The sequence below is a fragment of the Zingiber officinale genome, chromosome 5A (assembly GCF_018446385.1).
Source record: "Zingiber officinale cultivar Zhangliang chromosome 5A, Zo_v1.1, whole genome shotgun sequence".
Taxonomy (NCBI): Eukaryota; Viridiplantae; Streptophyta; class Magnoliopsida; order Zingiberales; family Zingiberaceae; genus Zingiber; species Zingiber officinale.
The window spans coordinates 98,334,167-98,358,667 of record NC_055994.1 but is presented as its reverse complement, the minus strand read 5'-3'; the positions used below and the strand labels follow the sequence as shown (position 1 = coordinate 98,358,667).

The 24,501-nt window shown below is 35.0% G+C and overlaps 3 protein-coding genes across 4 annotated transcripts; 2 read left to right on the top strand and 1 right to left on the bottom strand.

Annotated features, from left to right (window-relative positions):
- The first annotated feature begins 256 nt into the window (after nucleotides 1–256).
- Nucleotides 257–5,981, top strand: LOC121983050. The gene is made up of 9 exons (XM_042536037.1): nucleotides 257–486; nucleotides 980–1,060; nucleotides 1,134–1,652; nucleotides 3,415–3,550; nucleotides 3,648–3,810; nucleotides 3,893–4,021; nucleotides 4,127–4,321; nucleotides 5,016–5,138; nucleotides 5,778–5,981. Exons 1-9 carry the CDS (start codon nucleotides 261–263, stop codon nucleotides 5,886–5,888), a joined length of 1,683 nt encoding a protein of 560 aa, XP_042391971.1. The 5' UTR covers nucleotides 257–260; the 3' UTR covers nucleotides 5,889–5,981.
- A 1,341-nt stretch (nucleotides 5,982–7,322) lies between these two features.
- On the top strand, nucleotides 7,323–11,932 carry LOC121983049 (E3 ubiquitin-protein ligase FANCL-like). Of its 2 annotated transcripts, none has more exons than XM_042536036.1 (9): nucleotides 7,323–7,586; nucleotides 7,715–7,785; nucleotides 8,855–8,933; nucleotides 9,393–9,467; nucleotides 9,577–9,673; nucleotides 9,749–9,806; nucleotides 9,872–9,943; nucleotides 11,369–11,623; nucleotides 11,735–11,932. In XM_042536036.1, the coding sequence occupies exons 1-9, from the start codon at nucleotides 7,491–7,493 to the stop codon at nucleotides 11,802–11,804; spliced, it is 873 nt and encodes a 290-aa protein (XP_042391970.1). In that variant the 5' UTR covers nucleotides 7,323–7,490; the 3' UTR covers nucleotides 11,805–11,932. The 2 variants fall into 2 exon arrangements, with proteins under 2 accessions (XP_042391970.1, XP_042391969.1); XM_042536035.1 differs by having other exon boundaries at nucleotides 9,559–9,673; nucleotides 11,735–11,931.
- A 5,169-nt stretch (nucleotides 11,933–17,101) lies between these two features.
- On the bottom strand, nucleotides 17,102–19,322 carry LOC121981172 (NHP2-like protein 1). The gene is made up of 5 exons (XM_042533566.1): nucleotides 19,162–19,322; nucleotides 18,947–19,067; nucleotides 18,718–18,821; nucleotides 17,499–17,630; nucleotides 17,102–17,383 (listed from the first exon to the last, which is right to left on the bottom strand). Exons 1-5 carry the CDS (start codon nucleotides 19,162–19,164, stop codon nucleotides 17,357–17,359), a joined length of 387 nt encoding a protein of 128 aa, XP_042389500.1. The 5' UTR covers nucleotides 19,165–19,322; the 3' UTR covers nucleotides 17,102–17,356.
- Nucleotides 19,323–24,501: the final 5,179 nt, after the last annotated feature.

Here is a 24,501-nt window from a genome sequence, read left to right as displayed (position 1 = left end):
TTAGATTTGTTTTTTCTTCTGCTTCTTTCTTATCCTGTTGATTTGGCGAGCTGGAAGGCTCCAAAAGGGAATTTTTTTGCAACGATGATTGATACTGAGTTTGCACATTATGTTATTTGTAACGCAAACATACAGAAAAAAACCCGTATTTTCTCTCTTTGAGTTGTAGGATTTAATTCTGGTTTTTTTGTGAATATAAGATATTTTAAAAGTGATTCAGTATGTATCCTTCTTTCTGGTCTTTAGAATTGAACATCACAATGGGCTCATGCACATCAAGGCCAAGCAGCAGACCGAGTTCTCATAAGTACTCCCATAGGTCCAGGAAACGAATTGGAAAGAGTCCGTATCCACTACCTGAATTTTCTGTGAGTAATTTTGTTCAGGTTGAAACTGCTGGAAAAAGACGGCGAAAATCAGTTATTTCAAATTTGAAATTCCATCTAACTCAGTTGCAATGGCATCACACTCAAATGGATATTCATGGTACTTCTGTTTGAACCTTAATCTATTTCTAGTTGTCTACATATTTGTTGTCTGCTTGGGATTTGCTCTTGTTTGATTGTTATGCCTTTTTCCTTCTCACATTTGTTTGCATATCTATATGCAACCAACCATTTTCTTAAGGTTCTGCTTGCTAGCTACATCTTTGCTTGGTATATCTAGATTGTCTCTTATAGTTATATATAGACAAAATGCTACAAGAAACCCACGGGTGTTGATTAAATTTGATTCCAACAAAAATCATTAGGCAATGACCTTGTGATCATTAACAATAAATTTGGAGAAATTCTTGTGTATCTGCAAATTCTTTTCCTCTCTCAAAACAAATATTTCTGTCCCCTTTTCTCTTAAACCTTCTGCATTTGTGCTTGTTCTTTCCTACCGTTGTTCTTTGCTATCTCTGTGGTTTCTGTTGTTTACTCGGCATTTCCATTTTCTCTTCTTTTTTAGACATAACTTATACGATATGTTTCAGGAATATGTCAGGAGGCATGGTTTGACTCTGCCAGCATAATTGAGTCTGACAGTGATGACGAATTTATCAGCGTTGATGGAGGTAACATTGTAAGCAAAGTGAGTGCATCACAGGGAATCCCTAGGAGTACTGATTACTTTTTAATTACTTGTAGGTAACACACCAACTGAAAAAAAGGAGGCTGAGATGTTGCAATATGAAAATGTTTCACGAGTTGTTGATGCACTGCGCAAGTTGGATGATCGTAGTGGTACTCCAATGACATTGGCTGTGGAAGAATATCTGAAAAGAGAAGGTAAAATAGAGAGAATATCCTGCAAAGATGATGAAAAAGATGACAATTGTGCAACTATCAGACCATTACATCATGAATTTACTGCTGATAGTGTCAGTAAGATGTCAAACGCAGAAGTTTCTACATGGAAGAAAGGACTTTTAGTAAATTCTTATGGTAGCTTTAAAGGTTTGAAAGAAATACATGATACCGAAGAACAATCAATTGTGAACAAGATGCAGTCCCATTTGAGCAGATTAGTTTCTTCATTGAGTTTTAACGATAAGATCTATCAAATGAGTACTCTTAGTCCATCACAGCAAACAAGAAAATCAACTGTTATCAGGCTTTCTTACTGCAAGAGGGCGTCTTGCGAAGGAGAAGCAACTACAGAGTTCTGTAAGAATATATTTGCTGATCATTTTCTATAACTATATATTTGTCTAACAAAATAAATAACACCTATGGATTATCTTCTAGGTAGAAACTAAATTATTTTTAAAAATAGTTGTTGCATCTCTTATTTGCTTCTCAAAAACTCTTTCCCAAAGTTTCATAGTATAACTCATCAATCAAGTTAATAGCTCTATAACTAAAATAACATTGTATATCACTTTTGTTTTTATAAATAGTTATTAAAAAAACATTTCCTTCATTCTATGGACATCTTCTTAATTCTCAATATTTGAATTGATAACTTAGTCATCTAAATTTTACCTAATCTGCTAAACTCTTCTAACTTTAATAGGAATATCATTCGGATCTACACTTTTACCTAGCTTCAGTTTTTTGTTAAAAAAATTCTTTAACCTCACTTGGTTTAATACTGTGAACCAATCTTTGATAGTTTTCAGTCCCCAAACTACATTATCTATAAAATGTTCATTACATAGTTTATAAAAAAAATTACTTTTCTTAATTGAATCATCATCAATAATAACTTTTTTGCTTTCATCTTTTATGCATTTAACATTGTCTAAGTCTCTGCAATTCCTTTCTCTAGCTTTTGCAATCTGATAAATATCTTTCTCCCCATAGGTCTTCAATTATCACAAAACTTATCATGTGCCTTAAATTTCACTATGCTTATAACTTTTTTTGCCTCAGTTTTGGCTACGTTAGTACCTATTCAATTAACTTCATTTACTATTATGTGCATCTTTAAAATGTGACTTATTAAATTAATAATGATTTGTACCTCCTCAAGGCATCACCCACTGTCATATCCTTTATATCTTCAAGCTGTATCCTTGATTTTACTTGTCATCATGGTCCACATAAGATCAACATTCTCACTATAGTTGTTTACAATGGTAGGTCATGATTGTTGGATAATCATTTGTAATAAAATTTCTGAATACAGGTGGAACTATATAGATACATGGCAGCCTGTTTCAAAAAAGTGTCATGTTTTGTTAGTTATTCAAGGCCTGAAAACATGTAAAATGAATTTAACTGCCAACTTAAATGTTATAAACTTTAGAAGAATTTCTAAGTTTATTTTGGTTGCACAGTTTTTTCCTTATTTATGAGGTTTTCTGTCTTGAAGATCACAAAGAAAAGTATACTTTTTTTCTGTAATACCTGAATGCTAAATATTCCTCTCAAACGATATAGATGGTTAGTACATATCTTCTTTTTGTTCTGTCCAGGTTATCTTAATTATTTATTTTGTAGCACTTACAGTTTTGGGTCAAATGTTGGGGCTCATATGAAATATTTGCTTTCAATACATCAAGGTTGTTGCCCATTGAGAGTACACACAAAGTTTTGAAGTGTCTATCATATACTAATTTGGATTAGTTGTTGGAGTGTTACAGTACCTGTATTTCAGGCAGCCTTCTGATTTGTGCAGTTAGGTTCACTGAGTCAATGCCAAAAAATGTTGAATGTAATTTTAGTCTACACAGAATGGTAGGAATTCTTGGTGTATATATCAGTCTGGCATTAGCTGATCCAACTTCTCTTTCTAGATTTCAACACACAATATTCTCATTATATTTATAGTTCTGTGTGCTGCTTCTTTTTGGTAATTGAAACTTGATACTAGCATTATTTCTTTATGAATTTCCTGATGTCTATGTGTCAAACTTGCAGTTCTGCTAATATTATCTTGCCTTTGCTTTCATGAAGCTGATCTATGCATCATTTTAACCTACAGGTTCAGCTAAGAAATTCTTAGTTCGTCCAAAAGGAGGGTTAGTGATTCCAAGATCCCCAGGGGAGAAGCCAACTGCAGGATGCTGGTCCTTTCTTGATCCATCAACTTTTGAACTTCGTGGAGAAAGCTACTTCAGGCATGTGTTCTGCAGTTCCATGCCAGAATTTATTATTTTGTATGTGTTAAATTTTTTTTTCTGCTCGTGTAATCTCTCTTGTTTATTTATTGCGTAGGGATAAGAAAAAATATCCTGCTCCAAACTATGCACCATATTATCCAATCGGTGTTGACCTGTTCATGTGCCCAAGCAAAGTAAATCATATTGCTCAACATATTGAACTTCCCCAAGTCAAGACACATGCAAAACTTCCTTCACTTTTGATCGTTAATATCCAGGCATGAGTTAAAAAGTTTATAACTAGGACTGCTTTTGATGGACCAGATTATTCAGAAAGAATAATTTGATGTTTTTCTACAGATGCCTACATATCCTGCTGCAATGTTTCTTGGTGATAGTGATGGGGAGGGGATGAGCTTAGTATTATATTTTCAAATTTCTGAATGTTTTGATAAAGAAGTTTCTGATAATTTCCAGAATTTAGTAAGGGTATGTTTTCTTCAGTAATTGCTGAGTGTCAAGTGCTGGTTCACTTCTTAATTCAACTCTTAAGTCAATAACGCTTGCATTTGTGCAAATTTGCATCTTTTCCAGAAATTTATTGATGATGAAATGGAAAGGACCAAAGGGTTTGCAATGGAAACCACCATTCCATTTAGAGAGAGGTTGAAAATCCTTGGTGGGTTGGTTAACCCAGAGGATCTTAGTTTGAGTTCCACAGAAAGGAAGCTAATACAAGGCTACAATTTTAAGCCTGTACTTTCACGCCCTCAACACAGTTTTTATCAGGTATAGAGTAGTTACTTGGCCTTTCTGATTTGATTATTCCAAGCTTTGGTACTTTAATTCAATTTGAATATATGGACCTAAGCTTATAAGATGTACTGCCTGCCAATTTTATATTTTCTTCCAAACCAGTATTCATTTTGAATGTTATGATAAAAGGCACATGATTAGCCTAGAATGGGTAGCTATAATGTTCCCGGTTATATGGATTAGATTGTAGTTTGTTTTATTATTGAAATGTTCTATTTTCCCTCATTAGGCTAGCTCTCTGAATTTTATATTGGGTTTCCTAGTATTGAAAGTACTGTATGAGTACTTAAGAACTAAACTGTAATGCAAGTTAAGATTTAATAGGTTGGTATTCTAGAACATAAACTATTAGGAAAATACTCCATTATAACTAACACCTGTATCACACTCTCCTAGTCAGGACCAAATGGCAGAAAAGTGAATTTTGAATTCACGGCGTTGCTCCTAGAGTATGTTATTGTTGGATAAGATAATGAATATTCAAAAGCCTTATATTTTAGGAAAATTCTAAACTTATATATTTATGGCGTGGTAGCCAAGACTATATTGTAACATTTCATATATGCATCTTGATGTATAAAGAAGATAAACTATATCTTTTTGTTGGCTATATAATGTAGTTAGTTAAAACATTGAAACATTCTTCTTATGAGCCATTCCATCACAGGGTGAAAATTACTTCGAGATTGACCTTGATATACATCGGTTCAGCTACATATCAAGAAAGGGACTAGAAGCATTTAGAGAACGTCTGAAGGATGGAATACTTGATCTGGGTTTGACAATTCAGGTAAGTTTGAATGAATATTTCATTGCTATTTTCCCATGATACCTAGACAGAGAAGGAAACAATATTCTTTGAATTTTCTTTTTTTCCTTTGCATGTTGTAAAAATTGGCTTCCATTTTCTCTTCTTCAGTGACTTGACAATTAGTTTCTTATTTTTATTTTTTTGAATCTTGTAGTCTCTAATTCAGGCTTGGCGTCATCTGACAATAGCAAAGTTATTTAACATCCTGTTACACGTTAATGAACCTTTGATATTGATCATAATGTTATTATCATGTATTAGTTTTCTTGGAATAAACTTCTTTAAATATTCAAAAACATATAAGTGAAGTGATCATATACCTTCATCACTATCACTAGATGTTGAACTGACCTTGAACACTAAAGAAGCATGGGAAGCTCTTTCTATCGGTTTGGAGGAAAGAATTTGTTTATGGAATTTCATGTGTTCTTCAGCTAACTTGTTTTTTTTTCCAAAACATAAGAAACTTTACTTAGCTATTCATTTTTATATTCATCGACTATAAATTTTTCTTGGATAAATCTATTAGATGAAACAAAACAGCAAAAACACCATGTTCTACACTCGGTCTCATCTTTGATCACTCATGCATGTGATCTTGCAAAACTGATGATGCAGGCTCAGAAGGTAGATGAACTCCCCGAGCAGGTCCTCTGCTGCGTGAGGCTGAATAAGATCGACTTTGTCAATCATGGGCAAATTCCAAGCATCGTTGCCCTCGACAATTGATGTGGATCAACAGTGAACAAGTAGCCGTGTTGAATGTGATTCGCTTATTACTTTATTGATTTCTTTCTCCAGCAATTTACCCCATTTTGTGTTTTGCTTAAACCCATACCGGGTGCCTTGTTGGTGCAATTGTTTTCTGTGTGTTGGCATTGCTAAAAGTTGAAAAAACTTCCTTCTATGCGATAATACACGCACGATAGATTGACTAAGCGCACAAACTGCATAAGCATGAGTGGTAAGCTAGGGTGCAGTTGATCATCCTTAGAAATCCACCCTCAAACTCCTACATTAATGTCAAGTGTTTTAGTTTGTTATTGACTGTTGTGAAACTATTGCTTTCCGAGAAAATTATTGTCATGACTCGGAGTTTGTGTTCCATTCACGACGACACCTTGGCACCTCACTTGTGACAATTTACAGTCTATCTTCATCTCAAAGAATCCTTTATTTTGAAACAAGGCGACCCGGCAAGTTAAACATTTGATGATTTCATAAGCTTCAATCTTTTGATATCCCAAAGTATTGTATTAAAATTCATGATTCTTATATATAGAGAGAGAGAGAGTACGAGTGCACATTGATAGGTTGTGCGACTCTTGTGAAATTTTCATTGTAGCATATTGGTTTATTATTTTTCTACTATAGCAATGATGAATGTTAAATGTAGCAGCTATGAAATTGTAATTATTATAATATGGTCGTGATTTGTTTAATTACATTGTAACAGCTACAAGTCTATAGTTGTTACAACATTAAGTTTGTTTTGCGGAGCTACGAGTCCGTAGTTGTTACAATGTGATCATAATTTTGTTTGATCATGTTGTAGCGGCTATGAGTTCGTAGTTGCTATAATGTTAAGTATGTGTTGTAATAGTTACAGAATCGTAACTGATATAACGTGTTCATGATTTGTTTAATCAAGTTGTAGCAGCTACGAGTTCGTAGCTACTACAACGTTAAATTTGTGATGTAGCAGCTATGGACAAGTCTGTAGCTGCTACAACGTTAAGTCTATGTTGTAGTAGCTTCAGACTCATAGCTGTTACAACGTGATTAAACAAATTACAACTATGTTATAGTAGATATGATTCTATAACTGTTACAATATAGATTTAATATCCATCATTGTTATAGTAAAAAAAAAATACTATAGTGAAAATCGTGCATAGTCGTGCAACATATTAAATCTATATATACACCCGTGCATATAGTCTTATTATTATTTTTAAATTTTCACTCTTTTAACCTAAATATTAAACCTTAAACTCTAAAAATAAATAAATAATATATAGTTCAAAAAAAAGTAGAAAGTAGAAAGTAGAAATGATTTTCACTTCTTTTATAAATTATGTTCAACTTTCATATATAATTTAACAACAATTAACTATCTTTACTTTATCACCACTTATTGAGTTTTAATTCCGATTTATATATCTTAATGAAGATAAATAATATATAGTTCAAAAAGTAGAAAGTTTGGGAATTTTTGGAACATTTTCCTTTCTATTTCACGAACTGTTTGATTAGTTTCAAACTCCAAATAGAAAACTCGACAGAGTGTCTTCCGATTCCCACTGTCAGAGAGGAGGAGAAGTTTCTCTCATGGCGACTTCAATCTTGGTTGCTGACATCTCTCCCGGAGGAAGTAGGTCTTCGCCGCGTCCTTCTCCCGCCTTCTACCGCGCTGTCTACGCAGAAGTAGGCTTTGATCTTACGCAGTGCGCAGAAACTGTTTGGGAAAACGCCTAAACTAAATATCGCAAGATTTGAGGTTCTTTCATAGACTTTTTATTGTGTTTTTTTTTCTTGCCTTTCTTTGTGCTCAGATCGAAGAGGTTGGGTGGGAGCGCCTAGTGAGAGCAGAGGACGACCTGTCATCTGTCACCTTCCGCATCCTGTAAGTTCAAAAGGTTGAAGGGCTCGATTGAATTCACCTTTTTGATGTGCTTGTCAAGGTAACCTACAATTAGTCAACAGGACTAGGAATGTGGGATTTGTTTATCAGAGCGAGCATGCTGTTGTTGGGCTTATTCAGTTGTTTATTTGATTTTATTTTTATTTTAGAAGCTTCTTCTGGTATTGGGCATAGCAATCAGTAGTTATAATGTAAGAAAGGTAAGAAAAATTCTGAACTTTTACCCGCTTTGTTATCATATTAAACACAGTCACCAAAAATATATACACAGAAGTGTCTTAAACTTGTTATATCGTAGGAGATGATTTTCTGTAAATCAATTCCTATCATATCTTTCTATGATAGCTATTGATGCTTTTCCATAACCACAGGACATTTACAATTTTGTATCCCATAGGACTTTCAACAAATTAGTTGCTTCTTCTACTTCGGGTACTTAGTCTAGCAAAATAATGTTAGTGGTTCGTTACCTTAAATGTAACTGGTAAGTACTTAGAAGTTTACTCCTCGTGCCACAGTATTTCATTCCATGCTTTCACACTTTCTGTCATTTCCTTCAGCTATCATTTCTCACTTGCATATGGCTCTAAAAACTATTTGTTCCCTTTGGAGGAAACGTGTTTGTCCTTGCTCTCTCTCATTCTTTGTCTCACACACACATGTGCGACCACACAAAGCTCCTAATGTTGAGGAGATTATTAGGAGAGGAGTTTCTCTCCCAGAAGGTAAAGTTTGTTTTAGTAAGGTCTAACAACAGATGATCAACAAAAATGACATGAACTTCCTGTCTCATATATTTATTATTTTTTATTCAATAATTTGTTTTCTCATTATTACCTTCTATCAGTGTTTCTCCTCCTGAATTTTATTTTTCATTCACTTGAATTTGGGTCCTTGTCACGGGCAATGGTGGGAGTTATGATTGTTCCTTTTGCATTGTTTCATTGGAAATAAATACAACTTGAGAGTTGCTTTACTTTGATAAAATAAGTTCTATCAGCAACTAGAATCCATACTAATGCACGTTGGTGGATTTTCCCTTTATTGTTAGTGATAAGAAGGGTCAAGCACATATACTAGAGATATCATTACCTCGAGACTATCCTGAATCTTCCCCTACAATTGCTGCGGTTGGTTGGTTCCCTGTTTTTTAAATTTTTTTTATTTGTTTTTCAGTCATACTGTTGAGTAATATATTCCTAGAGATTTAGTATGCTTTGTGAAGCTTGCATTGGCATTTTAAATCTTTGAAGACGACTTTACTATAGCAAAAATATATTTAACTATAAACAGAATAAATTTAGTATGAAAAAGGTTAATGATAATTTTTTATTTTTTTAATTAGATAGTTATATAGTAGAGATGAGATTGTTGAAATAGATATATAAGGTTTTTAGGTGAGATAAAATAAATAAGAAAGTATAATTGTTGATGGATACTTAGGTGTAGCATTGTAGACAACATTTTTACTTGAAGAATTAGTTTTCACTCAAAACCCCTTCTACAAAGTCTTTTGAAATAATATTTTTTAAACACAAAACCCTTTTGAACTTGAACTAATGTGTCAAGCAATTCATGTTTCCGTTCAGGATATACCTTGTACCTGTGAGGTGGTGTGGTCCAAAAATTCAAGATTAAGTAATGTTGTGCGACAATTCAATGAGGTTTCCTCCATGTTCTACAATCTTCGATTTTTCACAAATGTATATGCCTTCATATAAGAAACAATAAAATTATCATTTTGCTATTGTTCAGCACTTGCAGAATTTGCAGGAATTTTGGTCAACCATTGATTGCATAGATACAACCCTTCGTATTGTTAACCCAGAGGAATCATCTCTCACCGCTTCCTGCCGTCAGATTGAACTTGGTAAGGCTTTTAAGGAACCATGTCGCTTCTGCTGGAAGTAGTACAATTTAACTGATCCTGGGTACTTCTTTCAAGGCAACGACTGCTATCTTCTACTACATATCTGTCCTTTAAGACCAAACTACTTACCCGAGTAAGTTTAGATGCATTGGTTGTTTTATTTTACATTTGTTTGGTTCTCAAGTGTCTACACTACAGGTGCCGGTTTTTTGGTCCAGACGCAGCTATAGATTCTATGAGGACGAACTGCAAGAAGAATGCTAAGAAATGGTAAACTTTTTTTTTGACAATTTATTTACCTTCTATAGTGACTAAATATTGTTTGCAAGATTAGGAATGTAACAAGCCAGTCATATACTTAGCAATAGTATACAAGATATTAAGAAGATGATGAAGCAAAGTAATCATATATTCATATCACTCAAGTTATTTTAAAAGTAAAAAATGATAGAACTAGTGTATTAATTTCTTGGCAAATTATTTACTTTAGTAAACTTGTTTGGTTGCACTGGAGCACTTATTGTACATATAATTCAGATTTTACCTTGTCATGTATAGATCTAATTATAAGATAGCAACTGGATAAGGAAGTTAGGGAGGGAAATCTTGATGTAGCAAATTAGTAACTGGACTCTTCTCACTAAGATTCTTCTGGTTGATGATTGCCTATAATCATTTCCATACTCTCCATGAACAGGAGTCTGCTCATTGCACCATCCTGAGACTCACAATTTCCCCTTTGGTAGCACACCTGGCATTAATTCATCAACAACAATAACCAAGCCTTCGCTTGACATTTATTACAATTCTATTTTTAGTTTGTTCAATTGACTTCATTACGTTGGTTCGAATAATTCTACACCCAATAGTCAGGGCAAGGTGCACCTCATTCAACCAGATCCTCTGAGCACAATTTGGATAAGGGTTACTTCATTTAGATCCCTAGATTTTCAAGATTTTTGAATGTCCTGTCTTGATTTTGCCAAAATGTTTCAATCTATTCCAAACTGTCACTAATCAGAAATAATGAAAATATTTTTTGATCAAATGTCTCTCAAAAAGATTGGCCAACCATATGCTGTACTGTCAGTAGTAAAACAAATGAATACTTGAAAATGCTATCTATTATCTTTAAGCCAATGACAGTGTAAAGTAATGTTTGTACTAATACTTTTTATTATCTCTTCAATAGAATCTTCTTTAGAGTTAACTAAGTTTTGATTTATTTATTTATTTATTGTAATTTTTGTATAATGAAAGTGTCTTTCCCTTCAAAAACATAGCATGTTTTATTCTATATCAGAAATAGTAATCTCTTTTCTGACTGTGAGTTGTATGGATTTGGAATATTGAAAGTTTTGGCAACTATAAGGAGTGAATTGAGAATTTTTTTTTTTAGAAAAAAAAAACAAAGCAGCCAAATTGATATCCTTGAAATTACAGCAGTCAAAATGAAAGTGCTTTGGGTAGATCCGTTCCTATGATAAACTACATGTATATGAATATGTGCTACTTTCATACCATCTTAAATTAATTTTTCAATGTAGAAATTAGAACAAAAATCATATAGGAAATCAGATTTTTAAGCATTCGATTATATATGCACACATTTTGATTCCTTCATAAAATGTATGCTGATCTCTGTATCATCCCAAACTTATTTTTGCATCATTTAACATGTTGGATGATTCACAGGTCAAGTGACAAACCATTCCATGAGAATCTGGCAACTCTTTTGGAAAGGCAATTGCCTGGCCCTCCTGTTCTTCACAAGGATGAAGATCAAATTGACTGTGGAATTTGCTATGCTCGGTATTTGCCAGTAGACGATGAACTTGGAGCTGATAGTGGAAGTGCCCCAGATTATACCTGTGACAATCCCAGTTGCAGAAAAGCCTTTCACAGTATATGCCTCAGAGATTGGCTCCATTCCATCACAATTACAAGACAGTATGTGCCTTTGTACATTTCTGCCAAAAAAATTTCTAGTCTTCTGTTCCTTCAATGTGTTTATTACCTCCAAGTTTTTCATTCCGATGGAATGCTTCCTTTTTGTTTCAGGTCATTCGGTGTTCTATTTGGAGACTGCCCGTATTGTTCTGAACCAGTTGCAGTGAAGGTTAACAACTGACACTCAAACAAGGGTATGGCTAACCCATCTGTGTCAGATATCACTGCAATGTGTTTGTTTAATCATGTTGTTCCCAAATGAATGTTTGTTCTAAATATATAGATTGAGTTTGGTTTAATCTATATCTCATGCATCAAAAAAATGCTCAGATGATTTAACAAACCATTTTTGGTCACACCCTTTCTTATTGCCTTTTGGTGTCCACACATAAATTCAAGAGCTTCATTGAGAACTAACGTGGCCTTTGGAGTGCTGATGATGCTGTATCAGCTGCTCAACAACAGTGACCAACTGTGAGATTACTAATACCTCACCAAATCTGATTTTTATAGAAATATTCAAATATCCATCCTTGCTCGAGGATATGAAGCATAGCAGCATGGGGAAGCTAACCTGCTACTGACCTCTAGCATGTAACCCCCCAAATGCAAGATGCTTTCAAAAGACACATTCAAGCCCTCCTTGATCTCAAGGTGATACGCCCAAGCCAGAGTCGACACCGAACCACAGCCATTATTGTTCATTCCGACACAACAATTGATCCCGTGACCAAACGCGAAGTTAAAGGCAAGGAACGCATGGTATTCAATTATAAAAGGCTGAACGACAATACTCATAAAGATCAATACAGCCTTCCCGGAATCAACACAATTATCAAACGGGTAGGAGGCAGCAATATTTATTCCAAATTTGATCTTAAGTCCGGCTTCCACCAGTAGCAATGGAACCTGAGTCCATTGAATGGACAGCATTTTGGGTATCTGATGGTTTATACGAATGGCTGGTTATGACATTCGGCTTAAAAAATGCCCCTGCTATATTCCAACGCAAAATGGATGAATGCTTTAAAGGTACGGAAAAATTCATTGCAATATACATTGATGATATACTTGTGTTTTCTAAAACAGAAGAAGAACACAATGAGCATTTAAAGAAGATGTTGTCCAGATGCAAAAAAAGGGGCTCATTCTGAGCCCTACAAAGATGAAAATCGGCAGCTCTACAATTGAATTCTTAGGTGTCGTTATTGGGTCATCAACAATAAAACTACAAGCCCACATTATTTCAAAGATAGCAAATTTCAAAGATCAAGAATTGACAACTACAAAGGGTCTTCGTTCCTGGTTAGGTCTCCTCAACTATTGTCGAAGTTACATACCTAATCTTGGTAGATTACTAGGCCCATTATATTCAAAGACCAGTCCAAATGGTGAAAGAAAGATGAACTCCCACGATTGGGCCTTAATTCACAAGATTAAGAAGGTGATCACTGACTTGCCTGACCTTGCAATTCCACCAGAGAAGTGATATATCATACTAGAAACTGATGGATGCATGGAAGGATGGGGAGGTATATGCAAGTGGAAACCTCAAAAGTATGATCCCAAGTCTGAAGAAAAGATATGTGCTCACGCAAGTGGCAAATACGGTCCAATCAAGTCCACAATTGATGCGGAGATCCACGCTGTAATGAACAGCATGGATAGTTTCAAAATATATTATCTAGACAAGCCCGAGTTAATTATAAGGACAGACTGTCAAGCGATTATAAGTTTCTTCAATAAGACAGCACAGAACAAGCCATCAAGAGTTAGATGGTTATCTTTTACAGACTACATAACCGGGTTTGGCATTGATGTTCAATTCCAGCACATAGAAGGTAAAGACAACCTACTCTCTCTCTCATCTTGTTTCTCATATTACAGGACCATGGACTCCGACGGAGAAGGATCTTCTTCTACTAATCCAAATAGAAGGAGCATTATTACAAATCCAGACAAAGCCCAATATGAAGGCATCCCATCACCTAGCGGGCCTCATCACCTCCTGGAACAATACGCAGAATTGGCCTGCTCAGGCCGTACAAGCATCCTTCACCCAGAAGAACACGACAAAAGATCTCATATGGCCAACATTGAATAGACAGCAGCTCGTAATGTCATCAACAGCCTTCGAGAGTTGGAGCTTATCTGCCAAGTCAAGGAAAACGACTTCAGACGAAGAAGCCATCATGAAAGACAAAGCACTTACTGGAAAGATGCCTTACCAGCTGTCACAAAAGCCCGATTGGACCTCTGGGAAACCTTTATGCGACTACAAGCAATAATCCAAGGGATAAGAGACAACCCACCATAAATGCGAAGCGATGGTGAGCCCAACAATCCAACTTTGCCAGTGTTACATATCACTATAATAAAAGCAACTTTACATCTGATGCAATGGGCTGAGCCTCGGGGAGTCGTCCACCTGTCTCAAAGGATAAGAATGCTAAGTGTGTATCTAATAAGCCTACTATTAGGCCACTAGTTAAAGCGTGTAAAAGGAGATATGATAGGATGACGATGGGACCCAATGAGCACCCGATTCATCATTTCTCCTCTCTTTATAAGCACCTAGAAATCTCATTGCAAGACACAAGTCGAGCTCACGACACAAGTCTTACTCTGAGTTCTCTGTAAGTTTGCTTGTTAAATTTCAAGTTTCCAAGTTTCCTTTCTTACAAACTCAAGTCCTGTACTTTCAAGTTCTTTGGTACATTATCTTAGTTTGTTTGCAAGAAGCACGCTTCTATTTTTGGTATCAGAGCTAGTTTAATGGCTGAGTAAATACTTAACGAGGTATTATTGGCGAGCGACACTGGTAATAGTTAGGATATAATAATACAAAGATATTAGTGATTTCCCAAAACTCTAAATGGATATCTTTAAAAGTATCTTAAGGATCCATTTTTCAACGGACTTTATAGTTCTTAACTATAATAAGGCGACTGGGGAACGACGAGAGGATTGCAAAAGGACAGGTCCTAACTTGGCAAAGAATTGAGGTAAGCCCAAGGGCACACCTGCATGAGCAAGAAAGCTCTTAGAACCCTCTAAGCCATAAGTAGTTAGGAAATAAGGTTTGAAGAGAGGTATATCCTTATGAGTGTTAAAACATAAAGTCTGAATTGAAAAAGGAATTGCTTGATCGCCCGCAAGCCTAGCAATTTTGGTTAAGGTGGATAGCCAGAAGCCTTAGCTAGGTATGATTGGTGGATAGCCAGAAGCCAACCTACTCAAGAAATAGCTTTATGTCTAGACGTTGAAAACAGCTATACAAGAATGGTATTCTAAATCACCAACCGCAAACTTTGAATATCTCGACCTAGCAAAAACCGAGCCAACTTTAAAAGAACTAGCTCATAATGTCGCAGTAACCTACGATAGGGTAAGTTTGTCGAATAGAATTAATTTAAAGAACTTCAAACAAATTCAAGAAGAGTTGGAAGTTCTTAAATCTGAAAACAAAAGGCTAACCCAAGCAGTAAAGGACCTAACCCAAGAAATTCTTGAAAATAGGCCTTTGACATAAAGACAAATCAACAACCTATTAGCTAAAATAAAAAAACAACCCAAAGTTGTTGAAGAAAGAACGGTAAAAGAAGACTTGGGTAAGAAGCTTGAAAGGGTTGAGAAACTCCTTTACAAGTTAGAAGCCAGGACCTCTTCATGAGTTATATAAACACCCAGGCCACAAACAACTATAAAGAAGCATTAAAGGCTACGGAAAATATTGAAGCACCAAGCCTAGGGTTTGTCCGTCCAGTTGATCATAAAGGCCCTACATCAGGAGTAACAGCCTCCATCAAGCAAGTCAATACTCAAATACAACTTCTAGTGACAATACTTGAAAGATTGGAAGCACTTGACGAGCGTATTAGAAAGCTTGAAGCAAAAGAATCAAGCACTAACACCAATCTCCCCGAAGAGGTAATCAAAAATTTATCTGACAGAATTAAAAGTTTATCAATTCAGGAGAAGTCAAGGGAAGGAGAAGGCAGGCTTCACGTTTTCAAGGACCCATACGATCTCTTCAAAGAACAAGCCAAGAAATAATGAGGACCAATACAGATCCTCCAGTAACCACAATCACAAGGGGGACGGCAACAGAAGAGCATCCTCTTTTTGAGAACCAAGTTCGAAATTATCGCCAGCATCAACGAAGGTGGTACAATGCGCAACAAAGACTACAAAGGGTATCCCGAAGAATAACTAGAAGAAGTTACAATCAGTCTCTAGAACAACAGCTAGACCCTCAGGCACAATTAAGACTTTCTATGCAAGAAAGAGCTGTAATTGTCCCTGCTGAAGTCTTATACCATTCTAGACAAGATGATATGTATCATCGGGTATACACCCACCGTTCTGAAGAAGCCCTACTGGTAACTACCAATCAAGTAGACAAACCTTTCATACAGACAGAAAGCTTCAACCAACTACAACGTAGTGGGATGCGGTTTATCCATATGGGGGTCATTCAGGTCCGCATTCAAATCTTACACTGACAAGAAGAGGGAACACTAGTTCTTGTGGTATTCAGAGATAACAGGTGGTAGGGAGATCAGACCATCTTTACAACAATCGAAATAGATTTAACACAAGGAAGTCAACTGGTATATGTAATACCTGATACCATGCTAACAATCTCTGATTTTTACAGAAATATTCAAATATCCATCCTTGCTCGAGGATACGAAGCATGGCAACATGGGGAAGCTAACCTGCTACTGACAAGAGGGCTAGTTGGAAGACTTTCAAACACACCAAATGTAGGCTTCGCCTATGAAGTCCAAAACGTCGTCGACTACTTAGCAAGTAGCGGAATACGAGCACTACCAGGGCGACGATATAAAACAAGAGATTCTCGGACAAAACTGGATTATTAGACAATCCACAATCAATATTCCAATGCAACCTACTGAGGTAAACACAAAGAACCTCCTAGATGGTGGTAGGATTTTACTACATTTTGAAAATTATCAAGTTGCATCAGCATCTATACAAGCAAGAAATGATCATTATGATAATGAAGACGAAGAAAGAGCTCATACTATTGCAGTCAGCATCTATACAAGCAAGAAATGATCATTATGATAATGAAGACGAAGAAAGAGCTCATACTATTGCAGTCTTATTAAAAGATGATGAATAAGACGTACTATATGTCAAATGTCTCAAAAACACAACAGTCCTACTACAAAGAACGACCGAAAGGGCTGCTAGGTATGATGATCTCGCCATCAATCAAAGCTATCATATTCCACCATATGAGCAGGCCATGCTAAACACAAGCATTAACATCAAAATACCCAAAGAGACTTATGCGCGAATAGCACCAAGGTCTAATTATGCCATGAGAGGCATGATTATAGGAGTGGTTGACCTTGATTATAGAGGTGAAATTAAAATCCTTGTTTATAATTATTTTAATGATGATATGAATTGGAGAAAGTATTGCCCAACTCGAACCATAAAGAATGATGGAAAATAAGGGCATAAGCATACAATATAAGAAACTGAATTTATCCTCCAATTTCTCTCAAGTTACAATAATTGCATAGTGGAAGAAACAATAACCAAAGTAGTTTTAGTTTTTAAGACTACAACAGCGGGTTAACTAATATCTTCCAGCAAGAGACATAACTCAAGACTCCAGGAAACATGACAAGATTCATCAGTCCAAGCCTCCTGAAACATTCTTCTAGGAAGCTCATCATGCTGAAACCTCATTATCTAGATAAGAAGCTTTTCAATTGCATCCTGCAGTTACATCAGATTGAGAATAGATTAGTACGAGTCTCGAGGATAGATTAGTCCAACTAAATATCAAGAAATTTCAATGACAATTGAACTAAATAAGGAAATTAAAAATCACCTTGAGCTGTTGGATTTGGGACTTCAACTGGCTACCTTCATTGCTAGTCACAGAACAAGCAATCACAGGTCGTGTAACTCCACAAGCTCGCCCAAGAGCTTGTTTGGAAGGAACAAAGACATATGGCACATTCTGGTATCAGAAAAATGAACGATTAATCAATGTAGAAGGTTCACAAACAAAAATTGCCAGAATGAATTAAACCATACTAACTCAGCCAAGCAAATAAACACCGACATGTATGGACAGAAACGAGATAATGTACTACTGGTTTAATTTCTGGATAATTCAACTGATCTCCTTTTCTCACTTAAGAGTTATTCTTTATTACTCTCATCTCAATCGTATTTCTAAACAGCGTATAAGAAAATATCCAAAAACATTACAAATTTATAATACATTATCAAAGGAATAAATTAACCCATTCAAATTGTGTACTCATAAAATATTCAATAAAACGAACTCAGGCGTAGTCATTATACAAAAATCTTATAAAACCACAGATACAAAGACCAGAATCTTCTGTGATCTACTAAATAAATCAGAAACAAATTGCACTTATCACAATGGATACTCCACATAATTGTAGATCAATATTGCTGCAAACTTAAAAATTAAAAAGGCTATAGCAACTTGTAACAACGCTACCTGTGAATCTCTTAATTTGGTTATGTTAAACTCAATCAGCTAAAAAATAAATAATTAAACAGTAAATAACTAAAAAATAGCTAGTCTTCATAATTAAATTAATCATTTATCACCAATCATCATGCAATAATGACCTAGATATAAATATGTTCCAAAAAAATCCAGGTCATGACACACCAATTCATCAATAATAACCTTCAGTAAGATATTTTCACTAATTCAGATTTTCAAGGTCTGAATTTCAACATCATAATCATAATAAATCCAGACAGAATTATCTTCAGAAAATGGAGCCTCTGAAAACCTACAATGAATCTCTACAAGCCAAGCATATTCATAGTACACTTCAAATCAAATGCCCTAACCTTATTTATTCATGCATAGGTGGACTATTTCACCAAAATAGTGAATCGGGTCATAAAACTGAAGATAATATCGTCTGATTATCTCATTTCAAATTTCCAAATGGACAGATAATTAATAATTAGGCCTCAGATATTACTAATCAGAGTATGAAGCAAGGCAATAAACTAGTAATAGCACAATGTATTCAACTGAGAGGAGGGTACACCTTATCCTCCGCAAGCAAAGGGAGATGGAGGAGGATCTCGAGTGGCTCTGTGTCTGCTGCCATCACCACAAACTCTGATATCCCCCTGTTCAACGTCTTAGTGGCTGGAACAACAAACCCCAGAGTAAAAGTTACGTCATCCCGTGCACCAAGAGCAACGTCACAGCTACTAGAACAAGGAAACAAGAAAAAGGAGAGATTTTGAAAGAAAATCGATGAAAATAAAGACCTTCATTTGCTCCTTTCTTAAGTTGCTTGTAGTTGGCGGCCTGTTGGATGAGATCGAGGATGGTGATGGTTAACTGCGCGTCGGCCAAGGGGTATGCCTTCGGATTCACTGCCTCGATGCTCTGGTCACATTCATGAGAAGCAAGTTCAAACCAAGCCAACCAAACAACAAAAAAAACATATCTTCGAAGGGAACAATTACAAAAATATGCTTACCATGATTCCAAGCAAGGGGACTCCTGGATCTCGGATGATGAACTAGAAACGAAAGCAGACGAAGCCGCCTCCGCAGTAGCAGCGCAATTCCACCACACTTAAACCCTAGTTCGGCTACTTGTTCCTTGCTCGGGGTTTATAAGGTAGTGGCCGATGCCCTAATGGCTGTGTTTCGTCTCAGAACTTCCACGATTAACTGGGCTTATTCCTGGGCTTGCGGCCTGCTTAAGAATGATTAAAAAAAATAAATGAAAAAAAAATCATTTTACTCTTGGATACTCAGATATCTTCGTGACTTTACGTTTTAGATTTTGTCAAAAGTCTAGTACCATCTGGTACCAATACAGATATTTTACATTCTTTTACATTCATAATTTTTTCATATCTTTCTAATATAAAATTTTAATTTGTATCACGAATATTCGATTACTCTTGACCTGCTTTACACCTCCCCCATTACTCTCATGGTCCAGGACCTTCTCACGAGTATTCGGTTACTCTTGACCTGCTTTGCGCCTCCCCCATTACTCTCATAGTCCAGGATCTTCTCACGAGTATTCGGTTACTCTTGATCTGCTTTACGCCTCCCCACGAGCATCCGGTCATCCTGATATACTCTGTGCTTCCTCACAAGCATCTGATCATCCTAATCTGCTCCGGGTCTCCCCGCAAATATCCAATCACTATTGACCTACTCAGGGCCTCCCCACAAGCATTCGGTCTCTATAACCTGTTTCGGGTCTCCTCGTAAGCATCCTCATCCAGTAACTCTTAACTTACTCTGGGTCTCCCCGAGAGTATTCAGTCACCCTGACCTGCTCTGGGTCTCTCCATGAATATTCGGTCACCTGGCTTATTTCAGGTCTCCTCGCAAGCATTTGCGTCCAATTACTTACGACTTACTCCAAGCCCTCCGTAAATATCCGATCATCCTGACCTACTTTGGACCTCCCCGTAACTTCATTCAAGGTCACCCTACATGACATATGATATGTACCATGACTTTGATATCATATGTTGGAACCAAAGGATATTCATATATTTCCATAATGACATTGATATTATTCACTTTGGGTCTAAACTCTCATGGTTTTATTTTTAGGCTCTACTCGAAATACTTCATATCAATGAAAATATCTTATATCCTTTTAAACTCATAATATTTACTATATCTTTTCAAAATGGGACTTGTACACCAGCAATATAATCTTAACTCTTATATTTTTATAAGTATTATTAAAACGATCTATTTTCATGTCAATCGATCATGAAAATTTTTAATCAATCATCAAAGTAAATCAAAAAGTACTCACATTGTATAACTCATCAACCCAATATTTCTAAATAATCATTAATTAAAAGAAATTCAACTATTAATTAATGAGAAGAGTCAATCCTTAAATACTTAATAATTGGGAAACTTACATGGAAAACTAAAAAGATCCATATCGTTGCACCATTGACTTAGGCAAAGTACAACCATTATCATATTTTCATGTCAATTGATCATGAAAATTTTTAATAAGTCATCAAAATAAATCAAAAAATATTCAAGTATATTTCTAAATTAATCGTTAATTAAAAGAAATCCATCTATTAATTAATGAAAAAAATTAATCCTTGAATACTTGAATACTTGGGAAACTTACTTGGAAAATTAAAAAGGTCCATATCATTGCACCATTGACTTAAGGCAAAGTACAGTCTTTATAAATATGGGGCATCATCCCGACTAAATTTTAACATCAAAATTGAACAAATTAAATTGATAAAAAAAATAATTAATTTGATCCGTTGCGGATTTTTTTTTATCGACTGATTAAAAATAAATCCTACTCTTTCAAAATGTATTAAAATAACTCATTCATGATTTTTTTTTTCTGAAATATCATTTTAGAGCAATTTTAAATAAAAGTTGCTAAAATAATATAAATTCCAGTGAAAGTTGCTAACGCCTTCAAAATAGTGTATCTAAGGAGAGCAACTTTATTTAAAATTATTATATTTTAGAGTAAATAAAATTATACAAAATGGAAGGACACTTTTGTTTTTTCTAAATCGTTAAAAACCGCACCACTTTGAGTGGTTATCGTAAGGGCACGTATAGTTTGGTAAAATGATGTAAATATTTTTTTTTCCTATATTATAGTTATCATTAAGATATTTATAATTCAATTTTTAATTATGACGTATTTATAAAAAAAAATTAAATGAGACATACAATTAAAAGATGTTGAACTTTTGGACTGATCGTCGTATATTCTTCCTGATTTATCTCGATGGTCGGTAGAAAAATTCAATAAAAAAACTAATTGGATTTATCATTTTTATTATTACTTCTATGTTTTTCATCTAAATTCTAAATTTAGGATGCGTTATAGTAGCTACCATCCTATAACTATCACGTAATTATAGTAGCTATAGTTTCGCTACAATAGAGCTGATATATTGTTATAATAGCTTTTGTTTTGTAGTGGTTATAGCATAAATTCTAAATTTAGGGTTTATCATTTTTATTATTACTTTTATGTTTTTCGTCTAAATTCTAAATTTAGGACAAGTTATAGCAGCTACTATGATCCCATAACTGTCACATAATTATAGTAGCTATAGTTTCGCTACAATAGAACTGATACACAGTTATATAATAACTTTTGTTTCATAGCTGTTATAACATAAAGAAAAGAAATTAAAATTAAATTATTCAAAGTATCTAAAAAGACTTTAAACATGTTTTTAGTTGAAATCGAGGTTGTTACGTGTTTCAACCAATACTCAATTGTAGATCTTTGAATGATTTCGATTTAATATATTATATGTCATCTGGTTAAATCTGAATTAAAAGTTATGACATTTAAAAGTTTAAGATTTAATATTAACGTTGTAGCACTACAAAATTGTAACTGCTACAGTTGGTTGTCACATAGTTATAGTAATTACAGATTCGTAATTGTTATAACATGAATATTAAATCTTAAACTCTGTGATGTCATAACTTAATTCGGATTAAATTATGAGATACAGAATATATCAAATCAAACATTGTTCAAAGAGTTCTAGCTGTTGAAAATTAACAGTGATTCAGATTGCATGAGATGAAACACCGCTCTTAAAAAACTCACTCTTGTATTCATAAGATATGTTACAAGGAGAGTGAAAATTGTCCCTCTTGTTTGAGGATAAGAAACGTGGAGAAAGAGATGCTTAGCATTTTTGTAGGAAATAGAATTTCTTAATTCATCCAATGAGAGATGCATTTTATAAGGGATGAAATGATTATTTAGCCGTTATCATCCAGCCAAATATTAATTGTATTATAGCCAAAATAATGGCAACCAATTAATGGCTGATGTGGCACCAATTAATAGTTGATAAACTTGCCAAAAGAAGTTGATTTGACAACCAAACAATGGTTAGGTAGCTGGCCAAATAATGATTTGCATAATGATGGATTTCCATCTGTTTTATCTTCCTTATTTTCAACACCCCCCTCAAGTTTGGCGAATAGATATCCATGGAGCCCAACTTGATGAGGATGTTCTGCATATGGTTAACTGTAGTCCCCTTAGTGAAGATGCCAGCAAGTTGCTCATGGCTTCGTATATAAGGAGTGATTATGGTTTTGTCTTCTATCTTTTAACGCACAAAATGACAATCAACTTCGATGTGTTTGGTTCGCTCATGAAAGACTGGATTTGAAGCAATATGGATGGCTGATTGGTTGTCACAATATAATTTAATAGGAGTGGTGACTATAAATCTCAACTCTTCGACTAAAGCCTTCAACCAGACTATTTCACTAGTTGCAGTTGCCATTGCCCTATATTCTGCCTCTGCACTTGATCTAGATACAACTGATTGTTTTTACTTTTCCAAGATATTAGATTTCCTCCAATAAACATGCAGTATCCTGTAGTTGATTTTCTGTCTTGAGTGCCTCCAGCCCAGTCTGCATCACAGTAGCCCACAATCTCTGAACTTTTGTTGTTCTTCATGCATATCCCTCTTCCTGGAGATTGTGTGAGATATCTGAGGATCCTTTCAATGACCTTCCAGTGGCTCATCTTAGGTACGTGCATATGATGGCTGATTTGGCCAACTGCATATGTAATATCTGGTCTGGTAATAGTCAGGTAGATGAGTTTGCCAACCAACCTCTGGTACCTCTATATGTCATCAAAAGGCTCATCCTTATCCTTCTCTTCATTATACGTAGAGAATGGACTGTTGGCTAGCTTTGCTCCTAGCTTACCTATCTCCTATAAAAAGTCAAAAGCATATTTTCTTTGGGATAGAACTAACCCTTTAGGGGAATAGGCTAATTCTATACCTAGAAAATACTTCAATTTCCCCAAATCTTTAATTTCAAATTTAGAAATTAAGAAATTTCTAGCTTGATTAATGCAGTTCATACTACTTCCAGTAATAATTATGTCATCTACGTATATAAGTATTATAGTGGTTTCCCTATCATTATTTTTAATAAAAAGAGAAGAATCACTATAACATTTTCTGAAATTGAGACAAATAAGTGCGTAACTTAATTTTGCATACCAAGCTCGATGAGATTGTTTCAACCCTTAAATAGTCTTTCTTAGTCGACAAACCTTTCCTTCCTCTCTTGAATGAATCCCTTGAGGTAATTGCATAGATACTTCTTCTTCTAACTTCCCCTGGAGAAAGGCATTTTTGACGTCCATTTGATACATTGACCATCTATTGTTGGTGGCCAATGATAAAAGAACCCTTACTATATTCATTTTAGCCACGGGAGCAAATGTTTCTATATAATCGACACCGTAAGTTTGAGTGTATCCTTTGACCACTAGTCTGGCTTTAAAGCGATCTATTGAACCGTTGCTTTTATGTTTGACTTTGTAGATCCATTTACACCCCATCGCCTTTTTACCCTCGGGTAAGGTTGTAATTTCTCATGTTCTATTTTTATAAGGGCATCTAGCTCTTCTTGCATTGTCTTTTTCCATTCCGGATTTTCATTGGCTTCATTATAATTCTTGGGTTCTTTTACTTTATCAAAGTCACTCAAGAATACTTTATGACTTATGAAAGTATTATTATTAGTATAATAATTAACAATTTATTTAGTTATAATTTTAAGATTGTAATAATCTACCCATTTAGATGAAGGGAACCTTTGCCTCATGGATCTTCTAAGGGAAGGTAGAGTTGAACGAGAAGTTTCATTTTCGAATGGTGTTGAGAAACTTTGAGATTGATCTCTCTCTTGCTCATTTCTTGCTTCAATCTCTAAGGAGTTTGGTTCATCATTTTCTGTTTGTTCAAGAGTGTTGTGTCTTTCTTCCTCGAGTTTGTAATATT

Coding starts and splice junctions, on each gene's coding strand:
- LOC121983050 (XM_042536037.1), top strand. CDS start 261: ATGGGCTCATGCACATCAAGGCCAAGCAGCAGACCGAGTTCTCATAAG. Junction 1,061..1,133: donor ATTTATCAGCGTTGATGGAG/GTAACATTGTAA, acceptor AATTACTTGTAG/GTAACACACCAACTGAAAAA. Junction 4,322..5,015: donor CTCAACACAGTTTTTATCAG/GTATAGAGTAGT, acceptor ATTCCATCACAG/GGTGAAAATTACTTCGAGAT.
- LOC121981172 (XM_042533566.1), bottom strand. Junction 18,822..18,946: donor TAAGAAAGGAGCAAATGAAG/GTCTTTATTTTC, acceptor TTGTTGTTCCAG/CCACTAAGACGTTGAACAGG. Junction 17,631..18,717: donor CTTTGCTTGCGGAGGATAAG/GTGTACCCTCCT, acceptor TTCTGATACCAG/AATGTGCCATATGTCTTTGT.
- LOC121983049 (XM_042536035.1), top strand. CDS start 7,491: ATGGCGACTTCAATCTTGGTTGCTGACATCTCTCCCGGAGGAAGTAGG. Junction 7,587..7,714: donor ACCGCGCTGTCTACGCAGAA/GTAGGCTTTGAT, acceptor CTTTGTGCTCAG/ATCGAAGAGGTTGGGTGGGA. Junction 9,468..9,558: donor TTGTGCGACAATTCAATGAG/GTTTCCTCCATG, acceptor GCTATTGTTCAG/CACTTGCAGAATTTGCAGGA.